The sequence below is a fragment of the Enhydra lutris genome, unplaced genomic scaffold, assembly GCF_002288905.1.
Source record: "Enhydra lutris kenyoni isolate GAN:26980312 unplaced genomic scaffold, ASM228890v2 scaffoldscaffold24, whole genome shotgun sequence".
NCBI lineage: Eukaryota > Metazoa > Chordata > Mammalia > Carnivora > Mustelidae > Enhydra > Enhydra lutris.
In genome coordinates this window covers 16017676-16036463 of record NW_019154108.1, presented here as the reverse complement: position 1 = coordinate 16036463, position 18788 = coordinate 16017676, and the positions used below count along the sequence as shown (strand labels likewise).

The window sequence follows — 18788 nt, the reverse complement described above, 5'->3', positions numbered from 1 at the left end:
GTTTTCCTCTTGTATAGCATTTGTGTAGTAGGGAAACTCTTTAAACTTTGGTTTTTACCCACTGTTGCTGGTTAAAAGGTTTGAAAACCTTGCTTCTTCTGTGGGCCTTCCAGAATTTCCTATGAACTCTACATGCAGTCTTTTAATATCCATCTGAAGACTTTTAACCTTTACCCAAAGCATTGTTTCCAATCTGGATTCCATGGACATCTGGAAGTCCTGTAAGGTTTTTCTTTATATATCCATAGTACTTGGCGTTGAGCCAACTACATGGTTAGTTTCCTGGGTAACTTAAACAATTATGTTTAATAATCAGTAGAGGAATGGTGGTTGTCACGGTATTTTCAGCGTTTCTATGAGCCAAGTAGTAATTATATATTTACTTTAAGTCAACTGCTTTTAACATAAGCTAACAACGAGTTGAGGAAGGAAACAAATCCAGAATATCTAAATCTTTCCGACTTCATGATAGAGGCATTTTGAATATTTATCTGCAGTTTAAAATACTGAAAATTTCTAAACTAGGGCTAGTAACAATAATTATCTTCTTTGAAGTTTTGATTGGCAGATTGACATTGGCAGACATCTGATTAATAAAAAAATGAGAAAATGAAATTATTGGAAGAATGCTCGTTGTTTAGACATCCTTCCAAAATGAGATCTGAGGAGGGATGTGCTGGAATAAAAATTACATTTGGTAGAAAATGATTAGGAACCATTAACAACCTAATGGTTTTTGGGAGTTTAAAAGTATCTATTCTCTTTCCAGAAAAAAAGCACAAGTGTACATAAAAAATTTTGATGTAATTTCAAGGGATTCAGGACTCCCTAAACCTATCCTAGATTTTTTTGTCTGGAAATGGAAAATTGTGGTAGGTGATTTTCTCCACCCGCACCTCAGTACATACACACCATTGAAGAGTAGCAAAGAGTTTTTGAAGGGGTTTTTTAAAGGTTAACTGTTTCTGCTTCAAAAAGGTCATGGGGGGAAGGGAGGGAAAAAAATGAAAGAAGATGGGGGGCGCCTGGGTGGCTCAGTGGGTTAAGCCTCTGCCTTCGGCTCAGGTCATGATCTCAGGATCCTGGGATCAAGCCCCGCATCGGGCTCTCTGCTCTTCGGGGAGCCTGCTTCCCCCTCTCTTCTCTGCCTGCCTCTGCCTACTTGTGAGCTAGCTCGCGCTCATTCTCTCTCTCTCTCTCTCTCTCTCTGTCAAATGAATAAAATCTTAAAAAAAAAAAAAGAAAAAAAAAAGAAGATGGGACCGGGGAGGGAGACAAACCTTAAGAGAATCTTAATCTCAGGAAACAAACTGAGGGTTGCGGGGGTGTTGGGGGGAGGGATAGGGTGGCTGGGTGATGGACACGGGGGAGGGTATGTGCTATGGTGAGTGCTGTGAATTGTGTAAGACTGATGATTCATAGACCTGTACCCCTGAAGCAAATAATACATTATATGTTAATTTAAAAAAAAAAAACATCATTTATGTAATTAAAAAAAAAAAAGGTACTATCTTTGGTAGTTAAGATACAGGCTTTGGAACCAGTCTGCCTGGATTCAGATACTGATTTCTCTGCAGTGACCTGTGACCTTTGCAAGTTGCTCAACCTCTGTTTCCTTAACTATAAAATTGATTATTGTAAGGATTACATGAGTTAATATATATAAAGTGCTTAGAACGCGTAGTGGTACTTGGTGTTAGTTATTGTTAGTAAGCCTTTTTATCTCACAGACAAAGGATTACTGTGGAATACTGGGCTACGTGAGGTTCTCTGGGCTACAGCTTACTTGCAGGAAGAGTTCTTTTTTCTAATTTAGCACAAAGTCACCATGTGAAAATCTTTGCACGCAGATGCATGCCTTTATGGGAATATGCTTAGATGAACTTTCTTTTCCACACCAGCATCAGGTAGGCTTCTTTTATATCTATGAAGAGATAGTTGCTTACAATTTTATGAGAAAAATGAAGATCTGTATCCTTCCTTTAAAAAAAAAAATATATTTGAGGGAGGGAGGGAACACAACCAGGAGGGGGTGGCAGAGGGAGGGAGAAGCAGGCTCCATCCCAGGACCTTGGGATCATGACCTGAGCTGAAGGCAGATGTTTAACAGACTAAGCCACCCAGGTGCCCGCATCTATATCCTTCTGTAGGCTTTTATCCTCTGTATGTTACTTACCCTCTGGGCAAAGTAACTACTGCTGCTCTTCTTGTCCACAATGTGGAATTCTGGTTTTGCTAAATCTCTCTTTCTAGCCCATTGCTATTTCCACTCTACTGTTTTTTAAAATTATAACATATTGAATAGAGAGATTCTGTAAGCCATTAACAACTTGTGATACAATGAACCTTGTACTTCCACTGAGTTAAAAAAAATTAATCTTTGTAAAAATTTTTTTATTTAAATTCATTTAACTAACATATAGTGTATTACTAGTTTCAGAGGTGGAGTTTACTGATTCATCTGTCTCATCTAACACCCAGTGCTCATTGTATCACGTGCCCTTCTTAATGTCCGTCACCCAGTTACACCATCTGCCCATCCCCCCAGATTATTATCTTTGAAATGCATTAGTATGCCCTCCCCAGCCCTATCCCCTTTCCTCTCCCATCAAAGGTAATGGTCGTCCTTTGCTTATCCTTCATTCTTTTATAGTTTTATTGAATATTCCTAGATAATATATTGAAATTTAATGTAAATGCAAACTGTATAAGTGTGTGGGTGGGTGGAATGGGGTGTTCTGCTACTTTTAATTTTTTTAGCTTAATATTCTTGAGTTTCATCTGTGTCTGTATATACAGTATTCCACTGTATAGCCATAATGAGGGTTTTTTGTCCTCATCACTGCAGTAAAGCAAGTATCTCGGTAAAGGGAGTCAAGTCAAAGTACCTAAAAATTCTAGTTACACTGTACTGTAGTACATTAATTGTGCAGTAGCATTGTGTTTTTTAAAAATGTATATACCTTAATAAAAAATAATTTATTGCTAAAAAAATAATGACTGTTATTTGAGCTTTTAATGAATGGAGGGTCTTAGCTTAATGTTGATAGCTACTGACTGTCCAGGGTGATGGTTGCTGAAGGCTGCGGGGGCTGTGGCAATTTCCTAAAATAAAACACCAGTGAAGTTTGGGGCATCAGTTGGGTCTTCCTTTTATGAATGATTTCTGTAGAGCGTGTGATTCTGTTTGGCAGCACTTCACCCATTGTAGAACTTCTTTACCCACAGTAGAACTTCTTTCAAACTGGACTCAATCCTCTTAAATCCGGCCACTGCTTTATCAACGAAGTTATGTAATACTCTAACATTTTTTGTTGTCATTTCAACAGTCTTCACAGCATCTTCAAGAATAGATTCATCTCAGGAAACTACTTTCTTTGCTCATCCATAAGAATCAACTTCACATCCATTGAAGTTCTATTACGAAATTAAAGCAATTCACTCACCTCTTCAGTTTGACTCCTAATTCTTGTTCTCTTGCAATTTCCATCGTATCTGCAGTTACTTCCTCCGACTGACGTTTTGAACCCCTCAGTCATCTATAAGGATTGGAATCTGTTTCTACCAGCATCCTATTAATGTTGATTTCGGCCTTTTCCCGTGAATCAGGAATGTTTTTTTTTTTTTTTTTTTAATATTTTTTATTTATTTATTTGCCAGAGAGAGAGAGAGAGAGAGCGAGCGAGCGCACAGGCAGGCAGAGTGGCAGCAGAGGCATAGGGAGAAGTAGGCTCCCCGCCGAGCAAGGAGCCGGATGTGGGACTCGATCCCAGGACACTGGGATCATGACCTGAGCTGAAGGCAGCCGCTTAACCAACTGAGCCACCCAGGCGTCCCAATCAGGAATGTTTTTAATGGCATCTAAAATGGAGAATCATTTCCAGAAAGTTTTCAGTTTACTTTGCCCAGATCCATGAAAGGAATCCTTCTCCAGTGGCAGCCATAGCCATATTTCAGAAGTAATAAGACTTGAAAGTCTAAATTACTCCTTGATTCGTGGGCTGCAGAATGGACATTGTGTTAGCAGGCACAAAAGCAACATTAATCTCCTTGTGCATCTCCCTCAGAGCCCTTGGGTGACCAGTTGCATTGTTAAAGGAGCAGTAGTATTTTGAAAGAAATCTCTTTTTGAGCAGTAGGCCTCAACAGTAGGTTTAAAATATTCAGCAAACTATGTTGTGAACAGATGTGCTGTCATTCAGGCTTTGTTTTCTATTTCTAGAGCACAGGCAGAGTAGATATAGCATCATTCGTAAGGGCCTTAGGATTTTTGGAATGAGCAGTGGCTGCTTCAACTTAAAGTCGCCTCTGCATTAGCTTCTAACAAGAGTCGCTTGTCCTTTAAAGCCAGGCATTGATTTCTTCTGTCTAGCTCTGAAGGTCCCAGATGGCATCTTATTCCAGTAGAAGGCTGCTTTAATCTACATTGCAAATCTGCTGTTAGCGTAACCACCTTCATTCAGTAAGTTAGCTAGATCTTCCAGACCACGTGCTGCAGCTTCTCCATCAGCACCTGCTGCGTTACCTTGCACTGTTACTGTGTTATGGAGACAGCTTTCTTTAAACCTCATGAAGCAACCTCTGCTGGCTTCAGACTTCTGCTTTCTGCTGTGCTTGCTCCCGTCTCTCCGACTGCGTAGAATTCAAGAGAGGATTTTGCTCTGGATTAGGTTTTGGCTTAAGGGAATGTTGTGGCTGGTTTGATCTTCAAACCAAACCATTTAAACTTGCCCCATATCAGCAAGAAGGCTGTTTCACTTTGTTATCATGTGTGTGTTCACTGGAGCAGCCCTTTTAATTTCCCTCAAGAATTTTTCCTTCACATTCACAGCTCAGCTGTTTGGGGCAATAGGCCTTGTTTTTCAGCCTATCAGCTTTGGACATGCTTTTCACACTAAGTGTAATCATTTCTAGCTTTTGATTTAAAGTGAGAGGCATGAAGCTCTTTCTCTGACTTGAACATTTAGGGCCCATTGTAGTGTTATTAATTGGCCTAATTTCAGTACTGTTGTGTCTCTGAATAGGGAGGTCCGAGGAGAGGGAGAGAGATGGGGGAACAGTGAGTCAGGGGAGCAAGTTAGTTAGTTAGAACACCAAAAGACATTTATCAAGTTTACAATCTTCTACGGGTATGGTCTCAGATACTCTAAAACAGTAACAGTCATAACATCAGAGATCACTGATCATAGATTACCGTAGCAAATATAATTAATAATGGCAAAGTTTTGAAATACTGTGAGAATTTCCAAAATGTAACACAGAGATACAAAGCAAGCAAATACTGTTGGAAAAATGGTGCAGTCAGACTTGGTGATGCAGGGTTGCCACAGACCTTCATGTTTTGAAAATACAGTATCTGAGAAGCACAGTAAAGGAAAGTGCAGTAAAACGAGGTATGCCTGTACCTCGATTTATTTATCCATTTTAGTGTTCATGGCCATTTTGGCTGTTTTGTTACTGCACGCAGTACTACCATGAATATTTTCATTCACATGTTTAAGCACAAATGTGCAAATTTTCTAGGGTATATACTTGAGTGGAATTACTGAGTTATAGGAGGCACGTATATGTTCAGTTTTACTAGATAATGCCAGATTAATTCCAAAAATGGTTGTACTAATTTATGCTTCTATGGTATAAGGATTCACATGATGTTTTTTCGTTCTTTTTATGTTTATGGGTCATGTACAACAGTAAATAAAGGCAAAAAGCGCTGTTCTCAAGGAGTGTGTATTTTTGTAGAAACAAAGCCCTAAAATATTTAATATATCAAAATGGAAAATATAAAGCAAGGAAAAGGGGATGTTACCTTGGCTGCTCTTGGCTGTATATGGGGATTAGAGATTAAGGGGATGAGGTACAACCAGGAAGCCCTGAGCTTCGTTTAGTGGTCAGTATGAACAGAGATACAGTATGATGAGATTGGTCGGCCATAAGGGTAGTGAAGCTGTGAGTGGGGGTGGGGTGGGGTTTGAGGATAACGCCGGGACCATTTTCAAGAGGCCCTCTTCACTCATCCGTTAGTGGTAAGGCTAAGAGTGAACAAGGAGGATGGTGGCAAGTAATCTTAATGTGAGCACTTAGTGCTTTGGGGTCCCCTTTTGACACTTGCCCATAGTGGTTTTTAGAGGACCAGGGGAGGGGCTGTCTTGTCTGAAACATAAGGAACACTAGAATTCTCTTAATTGGAGGAGTATTTGGAGCTCTAATGCTTTGTTGACTGTTGAAGTTGGAGAGATAAAAGTTGGGGGAAAGGTGGGTTTATTCTGAGTATTTCCAGCTTTAGGGCTCCCTCCTGACACTGCCAGTGGAGATGTGGAATCCTGAGGGTGGTTTTGCCTAGAGTGTATACAGCCCCAGTTGTCAGCCTTGTTAATTTTTGCCAGTCTGGTGGATGTGAAATAGTATCTTGTTGTGATTTCAATTGCATATCCCCTTTTCACTCAAAAAATCCAAAATTCTTTATCTTTTCAACGTTAGACTTAGCCATATAACTTTACTACTAACTTTTATGTTGAACCCCATGGTTGTGTGGGTTTTATTCATCATCTGTCTGTGCCATGTACTAAACATGGAAGATTTCCCAGTTCAGCAACTGACACTTTTTTACTGTGGTGGCTCTTGTCAGTAGGCTCTTGGGGAAATCTTTTATGCCCCATATTGTCTCTACAAAGGTATTGAGTCAGGAACCCTGCCACACCTTCTGTTAACTTTACCTGAGGGGCTGAGTTGGTAGCCCACGCCCATACATTGTTATCTCACCTCAGAAAATACTTCAGTGCACCTTCACTGACTGCCTCACCTCAGCCTGGGCTCTCCTCAGAATAGGAGCTCTGTGTTGCAGCACTGTCAGAGGCTCTTTGGTTGCCTTTTTAAACTTTCCATTTTAAAATCTGACAGTCACAGCTACTATTGATGGTCTGCAAGGAAGATGCTTTGACCACAACTAAGGCTGTTACTGCTCTGCTTTTAGGCCAAATCTTTGTACAGTTTTAGCACTCATGCCTTCCCCAGTGTCTCTACATGCTTTCCCAGGATCAAGCCTCAGAATTCACAAAAAAGAGCACTGGAGAAAAGCAAGGTTTATGTTGTTTTCTGATATGTAGCACTCCCTAGGTGGCTATGTAGTTGTTCATACATCTAGAACCCCACCGTTTTTTTACTTGCTATATTAAGTGTCATGAAGGGGAATAAAAATAATGATAGCATCTGCAAATTCCAACTGATTTTCTAAATATTTTCCAAAAATTGCTCAGAACTATTGCTCAAGATTATACCTTACTTTCTTTCTTAAATATATAATGTGCATAAACCTATGAAGATAGATATGGGTAATGAGACATACCCCTCTTGGTTTCTTTTTTAGCCTTCAGAAAGATTTCCTCCCAACTTCCTACAGTTAGCTATTAAGAATATCTCCTGATGATTTTATAAGCATTTTCCTGGATGGATTAAAGTATATTATAGAAAAGCTGTCACCATTGTTAATGTTAGTCCACACATTATAGGAATGCCATATATGGTACCCATTTCACAGAAAAGATACACGAGAAATCTCAGAGTTTTACTAGATTAAATATGATTATATAGACTTTACTATTACTGGAGTGCAGAAGGACGTAGAAGAAAGAAATACAGTCCTAAAAATTTTAAGATAGTACAGGAGTTTTTTAAAATATTTTATTTATTTGACAGAGAGAGCCTTAGAGAGCGTGAGTGCATACGTGAGCAGGGAGAGGGAGATGCAGACTCCTGACTGAGCAGGGAGCCCCACCTGGGGCTCAGTCCCAGGACTCTGAGATCATGACCTAAGCTGAAGTCAGACGCTTAACCGACTGAGCCACCCAGGCCTCCCAATCTAGTATGAATCCTAAGTGAACCAAAAAACCGTTCCTAGTGCCCAAAATAAGCATAAGAATAACTGCCAATGGATAAATTGGTGTGAACCCCTATGAAATTGTCATAAAGAGACCCACAAGACGATTTTCATCCACCTTGACTGGTCCAAATGATTTCCAAATGCATGTTTCTAATAATAATATGAGCAACTCAAAGCCCATATGAGTCGTCTGAAGTTTTATCATTTACAGGTATGTGAAGCATTCCCAGAGGCTTCAACCAACTCAGCATCAGCTACTTCTCTGTGACTGGGTCCCGATTAAGGTCTTCCCAAGAAAGACTTCATTGGATCCACATTCAAGAGGACTCTACCAGGTTTTCCTGACCCCCCTACATCGCTGTAAAGTGCCAAGGCCTTAAGACTTGGGTACGTGTATTACAACGGCAAGTGCCAGCGCCCACAAAAGACCCATTGGACCTGTCAGCTGCTCTGTTTCACCAAGCAGATATAATAACTTACCAGCAAAGCAGAGTAAGCCACGTGCCTCTGCATGACACCACCAGCTGATAACACACAAGAAAAAGTAACCAATTTAGCCTAGAGCCCCGTCTTTTCTCGAGAAGCTGGGATTTTTGAAGGAGCTATTCTGAGATCTGTGCTGCTAGTGAGTGACTGATCACATTGTAGACGGATCGGCCCCTGAGTTCAGAGACTGAGTTGCAATTGAGTGAAAAATAGACAACGAAATCTTGAAGAATTGCACGGAGGTGCAAGCCAAATTTAACTCCGGTCGCCAAGTATCGTTGGTTGGACTGAGAAATTGCTCAACCAGACCTGTACTAGGACTGGTTATTTGGGTATCTCTCTTTGTCATTGTTGCCTTTTACTGTTACGTTGGTTTCTGTGTTACCTCTCTAGGCCCAGATGTTCTCAGATAATTCACATTGCCCGGACTGTGGACAGCAGTGGTTCCCTAGTTTAGAACTAGGCCACTGGTTGTACCAAACTGAACTAGTTGAAAATGAATGTTACCAGGTGTTCTTAGACCGCATTAACAGAGCTGATTATTGCCCTGAATGTTACCCTGATAATCCTGCTAATAGAAGCCTTGTTCTGCCTTGGTCTTTCCCACTGGAGTGGGCTCCCCAAAATCTTACCAGATGGACCTTTGAAAAAGCTTGCCACCCGTTTCTTCTGGGTCCTCCACTGGTTAGAAAAAGGATACATGACTCTAGAGTAGCTGGCTTTAACCCTGCATTGCAGTTAATCTTGACCAGAACGGACAAAACCTTGAACAAAAAACTTGGCCAAAACAAGTAACTTCTTAAGCAGTCAAAATCATGGAGACTCTAGAGTTTGTACTAGTAGCCCAAGGGAGAATGGGAAAATGTCTCCTTTCTAAATCTGATCTAAACTGTCACTCCCTTGGGGAACTGCTTAAATTGTTGGATCTATTCCCATTGTCTACACATACTTTGTTCAGCATGAATTTAATCAGTATTCCAGCCAGGCTGTTCATCTAGAACCAGTCTAATCTATGTTCCCCATGTTTTGGAATTAGCTTCCCCATCCTAAAAAGCTCCACAGCCTTATTATGGATCTATGACAGGATGGTCTTGGAGGAGAGGCCCTGTACTGTGTGTACCATAATGATACTTTTAGTGATAACTTTTGTAACAGGGAAAGCAACTTTGTAGCTGGATTATAGATTATTCCAGTAAAACAGCTAGATACTTTGATTAGAAACTGCATTGTTCTAAATTCCACCTCTCATACATCAACCAGTGGTAATACCTACATACGATACACAAAAACATGCAGAAATGCCACTGTCTTTACTTACTTGACGCCACATAAACAAAGGCTGTCCTGTTTTAGTGGTGAGTGAACTTAGAATGTCCTCCCCTGGAAATGGAAAAGTACTTGTGCTATGAGATAGGTGGCAAGGAGTTACCAAGCTTGACTCCACAGACAAGATGAATGGTCTAAAGGAAGCGTCTTTCTGAGAACTAAGAATGTCTTGCTGGACAATGACCACATGCTGGCCTTCACTTGATGAGAATCATGGAACTTAGAGTACAGGAGAAAACTTAGAATATCTGTTGAAAACATCTCAGAGGCCACTGAACAATTTTTAAATTCCGCCTAAGATCCTAGATAACCCGTTGCTTGTGTAGCAGCTCAACAATGTTCTAAGGTCCCAGGCTCGCTCTGTTCTTCGCCATTGGGATCCTTATCATGGTGGCTTTTTGTCCTCATAGTTGTTTCCTCGGTGAGCATAAGTGTGGCTGTTGCTATTCAGACATTTCATTCCCAAAGGCTGGAAGTAGGAAGCAAAAGCTTTTGCCTTTCAAGTCTGTGTCTTTTATTTGGGAAAAAAAAATCTTAAAAGTCCCTCACAGATTTCTTCTTATGTGTCATTAGAAAGTACTGGTTCATAAGCTGGGGGAACCTGGCAAAGGGGAATGGGGTTAGCAGTGCTTGGGTGGGTAGGGCACATAGTCTCCCCTAATAAAAATCATGGCCCTTTTAGGAAGGGAGAAGGGAAGAATGAATGGCTGTTGGTATGCAACAAATCATGCCTGCCACATGTGAGACCTAAAGTTATTTGTTCATCTGTATAAAGGATGTACCCCAGAGATCTACCCTGTATCTGCCTTATGTCTGTTGCAATGGAAGTTCTCTCCTGTTACTGCGGAATAAACTGTGTGGACTGCTAAATTGAGTGAAGACGAGTTAGTTTATCACTAACCCTCGGTTAAGAACTCCTTTAAGGTACCAAAGCTCTTTCTAAAAAGTGAAAATTTACTTAGGGGTAATGCTTTTGACCAATATTATTGGTCCCTAAATTTTTTTCAAACACATACTGACAAACACTCTACATGCGTGCAGTTTTAAGTATCAGCAAAATGGTTTTTTGTTTTTTTAAGATTTTTATTTATCTGACAGAGAGGTCACAAGTAGGCAGGGAGGCAGGCAGAGAGAGAGGGGGAAGCAGGCTCCCTGCTGAGCAGAGAGCGGGGCTCCATCCCAAGACCCTGAGATCATGACCTGAGCTGAAAGCAGAGGCTTAACCCACTGAGCCGCCCAGGTGCCCCTCAACAAAATGTTTCAACCAAAGATTGTTTTAACCAGTCTTTCCTTTAAATAGTTAAGAAAAAGTAGACGGATTTGTACTGTTGATTTCCAAATCAGTACCTGGATGAGTTTCTCAAAACATGTACATTTCTTGATCTTAGAGAAATTTTGATTCCTTCGGTTGCTCCAGGGCCCAGGAATCTTCATTTCTAAGTAGTGGTGCAGGAGATTCTTACCCAGGTGCTCTATGGATACTTCGAGAAGTACAACAGTAGCACCCCCATGGTGTTTAGTTATCTGGCTTCAAAGGATGGGAACTGAGTACTCCCAATACCACAAGGTGTTGATAGTTCTTGTGCTTTGCTGCTACCACATAAAGAGGTTTCCTGTAGGACTGCAGGTGGGTGACTGTGCTAGTTCAGATTATTAGTCACATGTTTCTCATTAAAATAATCAGGACTGCTGTAGTTCTGTGTGGCGTCATTCTAAGCTTTGTGAGTATATGGACAGGAGAAAGGAATCAAAAATATTAAAAATTACTTTAAGAATACCTTCAGACGTGATTGTATTATCGCATAACCTGTTACATGGTCAGCTCTCAGAAATAACATAATGTGGCAGAGTTCATAAAATGGAGCAAAGCAGAAAATCCAGGGGACTTTGTAGCTCTTCTGCTTTGGTCTTCTCAGTATGACTTGACTTGGCTTAAAGTGCTCCACAATGTTCCAATTCATTCATGATTCCAGATAGTGAATTATAAAGTATAAATATATTCCTAAAATTAAGTCTCACAACAAATGATGTAGAGGGTTATCCGCTATTTTAGATTATATGAGCCGTATTAATCATCTTCATACTGTGGCAGAATTGATACTATTGCTTACATGGATTGGTGGCCATTTTTAAAATGACTGTTAAAACCACTTCCAGTTATTTTATGGCAGACCTGGGAGTGGAATATTGAGAGACATGTGCTGGGGTAACCTGGGAAGGAAATAACCTTACTGAAGAGGAGGCTCTCCTGCATTGGGAGTAACTGAGTTAAGATTATCTCTTACTTGGTAGGAGGAGAAAGAAGCCCAGGCAAGCAGAGAAGCGTAAAAGAATTCCATGGAATCCAAAGAATGTGTAGCAATCAGCAGGATACACTTATCTGTAAGAGTGAGATGAACCATACCCCTTCTGTTTCTTCAGTCTTCCCTGATGGCCCTGGAATTGTCCGCGAAGTCCTGAGAACACAGCATGAAAATTGCTTATAATATAGGAAAAATAATGGTCTTGCAACCAGCTGGCCTGTGTGTGTTTTCAAGTTCTAGTACTGTTAGATGAGTTTGGGCATTTTAACCTCTCTCTCTCCAGTTACTTTATCTGCCACATAGGTAGTGCAGTAATATCTACCTCCTACTCTGGGTTTGAAATGGGATAATACATGCCAATCCTAGGGCACGTAGTAAGTCTTTAGAACTAGAAAAGGTACAGGAGAATGAGGCAGAAAGAGGGATTAAAGCCAATTGTTAGAGCTTGATGCTGAATTACTGGAAACTTCTTAAGTCCCTTCCAATGAAGGACCAGTACCTTCCAGTGAAGATAACTGTGAGTCTGTAGTTGAGTTAAGCCATACGTCTTAGGTGTAAAGACAAGTCTACAGGGATGGAGGACCCCAAGCAAATCCTTATCACATTTCTCAGGCTCGTTTACAGTCATTATTGTAGTAGATGTAATTGTTGTGTGATTTACTACATCACCTGAGACTTTCCGCAGCACCAAAACAAGCAGTTTGAGAAAACTTTAAGATTATGTGTAGGTTGAACCAGGTCATAGGAGCCAGAGTCACAATTCAGAACTAGACACGGGGCGCTTTATACTATGTTTACAATAGGCATTTTTTGTTTTGTTTTTTGTTTTTGTTTTTTTTTTAGTGGCATGGGTAAAAGCTTGGGTCACACAGATTGTGTTCCAATCCTGACTCTGCCTTTACTAGTTGTGTTTTGGGGGAAGGTTCTTAAGCTCTGTGTTTGTCAGTTTCCTTGTCTGTAAAATAGTAAGAATATTAATGGTCCAGACCTCATAAGACTGTTGTGCAGATTAAATGAATTAGTACATAAAGTGCTTTGGATGCTGTTGGCATAAACAAGGCACTCAATAAATGTTACCAGTTACTTTTGTTGTGTATGTTTTGTATGTTGTCTCTACAGCAGAATTATAAATGGTTTGAGGGCCAGGATACCTGCTTGTATTTCCTAGAGCCTAAAATGACACCATTTACTAAAATAAAAGCAGGAGTGCCTGGGTGGCTCAGTCTATTAAGTATCTGCCTTCGGCTCAGGTCATGATCCCAGAGCCCCACATAGGACTCCCTTCTCGGCAGGAAGTCTGCTTCTCCCTCTCCCACTCCCCCTTCTTGTGTTTCTGCTCTCGCTGTCTCTTTCTCTCAAATAAATAAAATCTTTAAAAAAATAAAAGTGTTTAAAAATAGAAAAAAGATAGTATGTATTTATTGGGCCCTGACTGCCATGTTAGTCATGATGGCATTTATATCTAAATTACATTCTTGAATTGACTGATTCTCTTTTGTCCTTAGCTGCTAAGCTTCTGATTCATTCTCTCTCTCTCTCTTTTTTTAATATACCACATAGGGGCACCTGGGGTGGCTCAGTTGGTTATGCGTCTGACTCTTGGTTTTGACTCAGGTCATGATCTCGGAGTCGTGAGATTGATCCCCACCTTGGGATTCTCTCTCTCCCTATGCCCCTCCCCCACTCATGCTCACTCACGCTCCCTCTTGCTCTCCCTCTTTGTACAATAAGTAAAATCCTTAAAAAAAAAAAAAAAGAATTATCACTTAAGTGTTACAGATTCCCGTGCTTCCTGCTACCTCCCCCTTATTCCCCAGGTCTCCTCTAGGTCTCTGTCCCCTCCCTCCCTCCTGCCTGAGCCCCATGGTGGGACCAGAGGTTTTCAGGATGAGTAGAAGTTGGGTAAAGTCCTGCTGCTCTCCCAGCCCTGATATTGTTCTCACAGGCAGCTTTTTCTTGTCCTGTCTCCTCCCAGCTGGTTGTGACAAAATGTTTGGGAGGCTGTGGTTGAAGCGTGCCTGTGTAACATAAAGTCATTGCTTGCGAGCTCAAAGAGTTAGCATCATAGGCCCTGCCTTTTTGATTCTTACTTTTCCTCACAGAGGCTGATACATTGTATTACTCATTTTTAAAAAGTATTAACTATATCAAACATAGAGAAAAAGTCCAGAAAATAACATTCACCAGGTACCCAGATCTAAAATATATTAATGTTTTGCTACATTTTCCTCAGTTTCTTTTTTTTAAGATACTTGACAAATAGAGTTGGAACCCGTTCTTGTCCTCATCCTGTTCCGGTCCTTCCATCAGCAGAAGCAAGCATCAAATGGAAGCTGATGTGTATCCTTCCTGTTCCTGTGTTTAATTTTTTATTTTATATGTATTTAAACAATGGTACAGAGCAGTAAAAGACAATCGACTGCTTTAAATATGTTACTACCCAGTAACATCAGTAACATTTGTGCATAAAGATGTAATGTGCACCAGTTTGTAGAGTTCCCCTTACGACACTTCATTTTGTGTGTCGAGTCCACTAAACTTGGTTGAATTGCTGCGGTGCAAAGGTCAGGCAGTGTACCAGTCAGTGAACACATACCGAGCTGTCAGAGCATTACCATTGGTACAATGGATGGAACAGAAAGGATACATCTTAAAAGAGCCCAAGGCAATCACAGCAGCAGAGGAAGTAGGGAGGCAAATTTGTGTCCCTATTTAGAGAAGTCCCAGGATGTGGAAATGAAGGAAGGCATCCCTCAGGATACCATCTATGGCGTTCTCCATAAACGGAGAATAAAACTTTATTGCTTTATCCTATTTAAAGCCTTCATGCAGAGACTGTTAAAGTAAAATGATACAACTTTTGCTGCAGGCTTCAGGGTCGCAGGGAAGTGCAGATAGTCACCATTGGTGAGGCTGTGTTTTACTGAAGTGGCAAAATGAATCATAACATCCCATGTATGGGGCACTGAAAACCAACATTTCACAAACTTGTAAGGGATTTGCTGAAAGTAAATATCTCTTGTGCCATATGAAGCACATGGGTCTTCATCAGTTATTTTTGCAAACGATACCATCAAAGGAATCTTTTTGTGGACATGATTATGGAAGGGTTTTTACTGCCGCTGCAAAATGTCTCCAACATTCCCATTTTCCATCAGGATGAGGCTCTGCCTCACTTCCAATAATCAGTCCAGAGGTTCCATTTCCTCATATGGATTGGACAACGCTCAAAAGGTGACCTGCTTTGGGAATAGTGGCCTCAAGATCTCCTAGCTGCGCCACCATGTGACTTCTTGCAAGGATGTGTCGAGAACCTCCATGTTTATACCACTTCTTCCTTGTAGCCTTGAGGGGATACCCTTTCAGCTATTAAGACAGTGATATGTTACAAAAGGCCTGAATGAAATGGGCTGCAGGAATGTGTGCCTGGTGACAAGAAAGGTATATGCTGAGCATTTGTAAGGTTATAGAAAGATCTGTGATGGTTCCTTTTACAGAATGTGTACTGGCTGCATTCTAGTTAGCAGGCAATGTATTTTTGAAAGCATTCAGTCTTTGGAAATAATGTTCAGTTCTGGAAATAAAGTATATTGAGGGTACATGCAGTGTACAGATTTTAAGTTTGATGACAAATGTAACCAACACTTCAGTAAAGATATGAGATACTTTCTTAACCCCAAAAGGTTTCCTCATGCCCTTTCCCAGTCAGTACTCTTTTCCCCAGGAGCCACTGATAGATCTTCTGTCACCATAGACCATGATTTGCCTGTTCTGGAAGTTCATATAAATGAAACCATTTGGCATAATACTCCTTTATGTGTGACTTTCACTTACACTTTTTAGATAATATCCGTGTTGTGGTTTGTATCAGTAGTTCTTATTTATGCCATTTGTTCACTTCTTTTGAAACACTTTAGTATAAATTTATTTTTTAAGTTGTATGTAAAAATGATAATGCTGTACTTCTACAAATTTTTGAGATCTATAATTCATTGTTTTAATTGCCATATATACTACTACATTGTAAGAATATACTACAGTTTTTTAAAATCCACTTCCTTATTAATGGACATTTATGTGGTTTTCTCATTTTTGCTCATTTTATGCGATGCTGCCACCAACCTCGGTGGGCACTTGCAGGAAAGTTTCTCTGAGGCATAAATCTAAAAGTGCAGTTGACAATTTGTAGAACATGCACATCTTAACTTTACCAGATATTGCCATATTGCTCTCCAAAGTTGTAACAGTTTGCCTCGTTGCCAGTAGCATTTAAGAACTCTGTATATCCATATCCTCACCAACACCTGGTATTGCCCTATTTGTAAATTTTTGCCAGTCAATGGTTGTAAAAAGCTGTTGTATGTCATTAATTTGTTTTGCATTTCCTTGATCACTCTTATTGATTCATTAGAATGGTAGGTTTCCTCTTCATTTTAATAATTTGTTAAAACTGTTAAACTCTTTTGTCCACTTAATTTTTCATAGCATTATCTGTCTCTTAGGAGTCTTTATGTGTTCTGGATATTAATCCCCTGCTGATTATATGTGTTGCTGATATTTTTCTAGTCCGTGAATTTATGTTTTAACTTCGATTTTGATGATTTGTATAGAAATTAACATTTAAAATGTGATCACGTCAGAATTCCCCTTTGTGGTTTGTGTATTTTATATTTTGTTTTAAGAAAACCGTGAGATTATAAAGAAATTGAAAATTTTTCTCTTTACGCGTAGGTCTCTAATCTGGAATTGATTTTGTGTCAGGTGGCAGGGTGAAATCTATTTTTTTCCCATTTAAACTGTCACTTGTGGGACGCCTGGGTGGCTCAGTTGGTTAAGCGGCTGCCTTCGGCTCAGGTCATGATCCCAGCGTCCTGGGATCGAGTCCCATATCGGGCTTCTTGCTCGGCAGGGAACCTGCTTCTCCCTCTGTCTCTGCCTGCCTCTCTGCCTACTTGTGATCTCTCTCTCTCTCTCTGACAAATAAATAAATAAAATCTTAAAAAAAAAAAATAAACTGTCACTTGTCCTCAAACTACTCATTAATCCATTCTTTCCCTCTTGTCGCTTAGCCAGTTTCCTTTATCTATGTGTGCATATATTTCCTGGCTTTCTATTCTGTATGTTCTGTTTGTTCTTGTACCATTGCCCTATCGTTTTTATTTACTGTAAGTTTTATAATAAGTCTTGATGTATGGGGCAAAGATAGCCCCCCTCCCTCAGAATTATCCTACCTCTTTTTAGTCCTTTACTGCTCTGTGTGAATTTTAGGGTCGGCTGTCCATTCTCTAAGAAACATGCAACAATCTAAAAATTGTCTTACAATTTTGTTTCAATTTACAGTGAGTATATAGATTAATTTGGAAAGAATTGGCATCAATGGTTTAGTCTTACTGTCTATGCACATGATGTATCTCTCTACTTAGGTCTTTTTTATGTCCTTCAATAAAGTTTCATGCTTTTCTTCCTAAAGTTCTTTTTTTAAAATACAGCTTTATTGAGGTGTAATTTACATACCATAAAATTCACCCCATTCTAAATTTCTTGCATATCTGTTGTTAGATTTATTACCAGGTATCTTTTAGTTTTTATTATGAGATTCCTTATTGTTATAATGAATAGCATCTTTGCTTTCTAAAATTTTTGTCACTGGTGCATAAGAAAGTTTTACCCATCGTTTTCTTGGTTTGGGCTAACAGAAAAAAAGTGTTGTAACAAATCTGAAAAAGACTGAGGACTTTTTATTTCCTATTATGAACCTAGGATAGGAGAGAAACCCTCATTGCAACGTATCATGCTAATGAAAAGTAGAGTTGAAAGCCTAGTCTTAGGAGATCGAAGAAGATAAAAGGGTGACCATGAACTCTCCAAATCTGAGACATGTTCTCTCTGAATGTTTACACCAGCAGAAAGAAGGCCTGTCTCTAACTCCTCCCTTCCTTTCACGTTTATAATTGGCTCCACTCTATACATTCATACATTTATTTATCCATATTCTTTTAAATTAAAATAGGGAGTCTGCTTTACCCTAGGCATTATACTAGGCATTTGGGATTAAAGTATTTAACTTGTAAAATTAAATTTTACAGAGGAGTGCTGGTGAAAAAGACAAAATGTTAACTGGCTAGCCTCTCAACTACGCCATCAAAAATGTAACCCTTTCCAAACCTCTTTCACATATACTTTTGTATTTAATCCTCATAGCAGTCCTTAATCATTTTTACAGATAAAGGCAAGTTAAGTAATTTTAGGTATTATTGTTCCTGACAAAAAAATGTGATTTTTTATATATAACATTTATATATATTATATATATGCTATATATATAATATATATGATAATAGAAATATTTTAATGATTATGAATTGCCTCTGATTTTGATTCCTTTTGTTTATAACTCACAATTATACATCAGTCTTCTTTGAGCACCATATGGAAAGGCATTAAAGAGATCTAAGAAAATACTGTGAGGGAATCTCTGAGAAGGTAATGATAAAACTCCTAATGTGTATTTCCTACTCCTGATACTAAGGCAGCTACCTTAGTTTGTAAGTGTGCTCCCTGTGCATTGTTATTTAGTAATGATAAGTGAAAGCTGCTGATGGGCCGAGAGATTTGTATGGGACAGAAAATGAAGACATAAAGGAAATCTGTAGTGATGATTAACTGAGCAGTGACTTAAATGTCTACTCTTAGAATTACTTTTTATTCCATTTTCAAAGACATTCTCTTTAAGATTCTGGTCATTTTGCATTTTCCATCCTTTCAACTCACTGGAATGTATTAGGAGACTATGG

General features: G+C 39.5%; 2 protein-coding genes across 5 annotated transcripts in view; both read left to right on the top strand.

The window, feature by feature from the left end:
- Positions 1–18788, top strand: part of LOC111150652 (torsin-1A-interacting protein 2-like) — a 41247-nt gene that overhangs the window by 9916 nt on the left and 12543 nt on the right. The window contains exon 3 of one of the 4 annotated variants that reach the window (XM_022508144.1): positions 8091–8266. The exons of the other annotated variants lie outside the window; for them this stretch is intronic. The gene's annotated coding sequence lies outside the window, so the exon portion shown is untranslated. The remainder of the gene's footprint in view (positions 1–8090; positions 8267–18788) is intronic. 4 annotated transcript variants of the gene reach the window in all.
- On the top strand, positions 8498–9547 carry LOC111150653 (torsin-1A-interacting protein 2). Its single transcript, XM_022508148.1, has one exon. The coding sequence runs from the start codon at positions 8765–8767 to the stop codon at positions 9158–9160; it is 396 nt and encodes a 131-aa protein (XP_022363856.1). The 5' UTR covers positions 8498–8764; the 3' UTR covers positions 9161–9547.

Bases quoted from the DNA above. Each gene is read 5' to 3' on its own strand.
- LOC111150653 (XM_022508148.1), top strand. From the start codon at position 8,765: ATGTTCTCAGATAATTCACATTGCCCGGACTGTGGACAGCAGTGGTTC.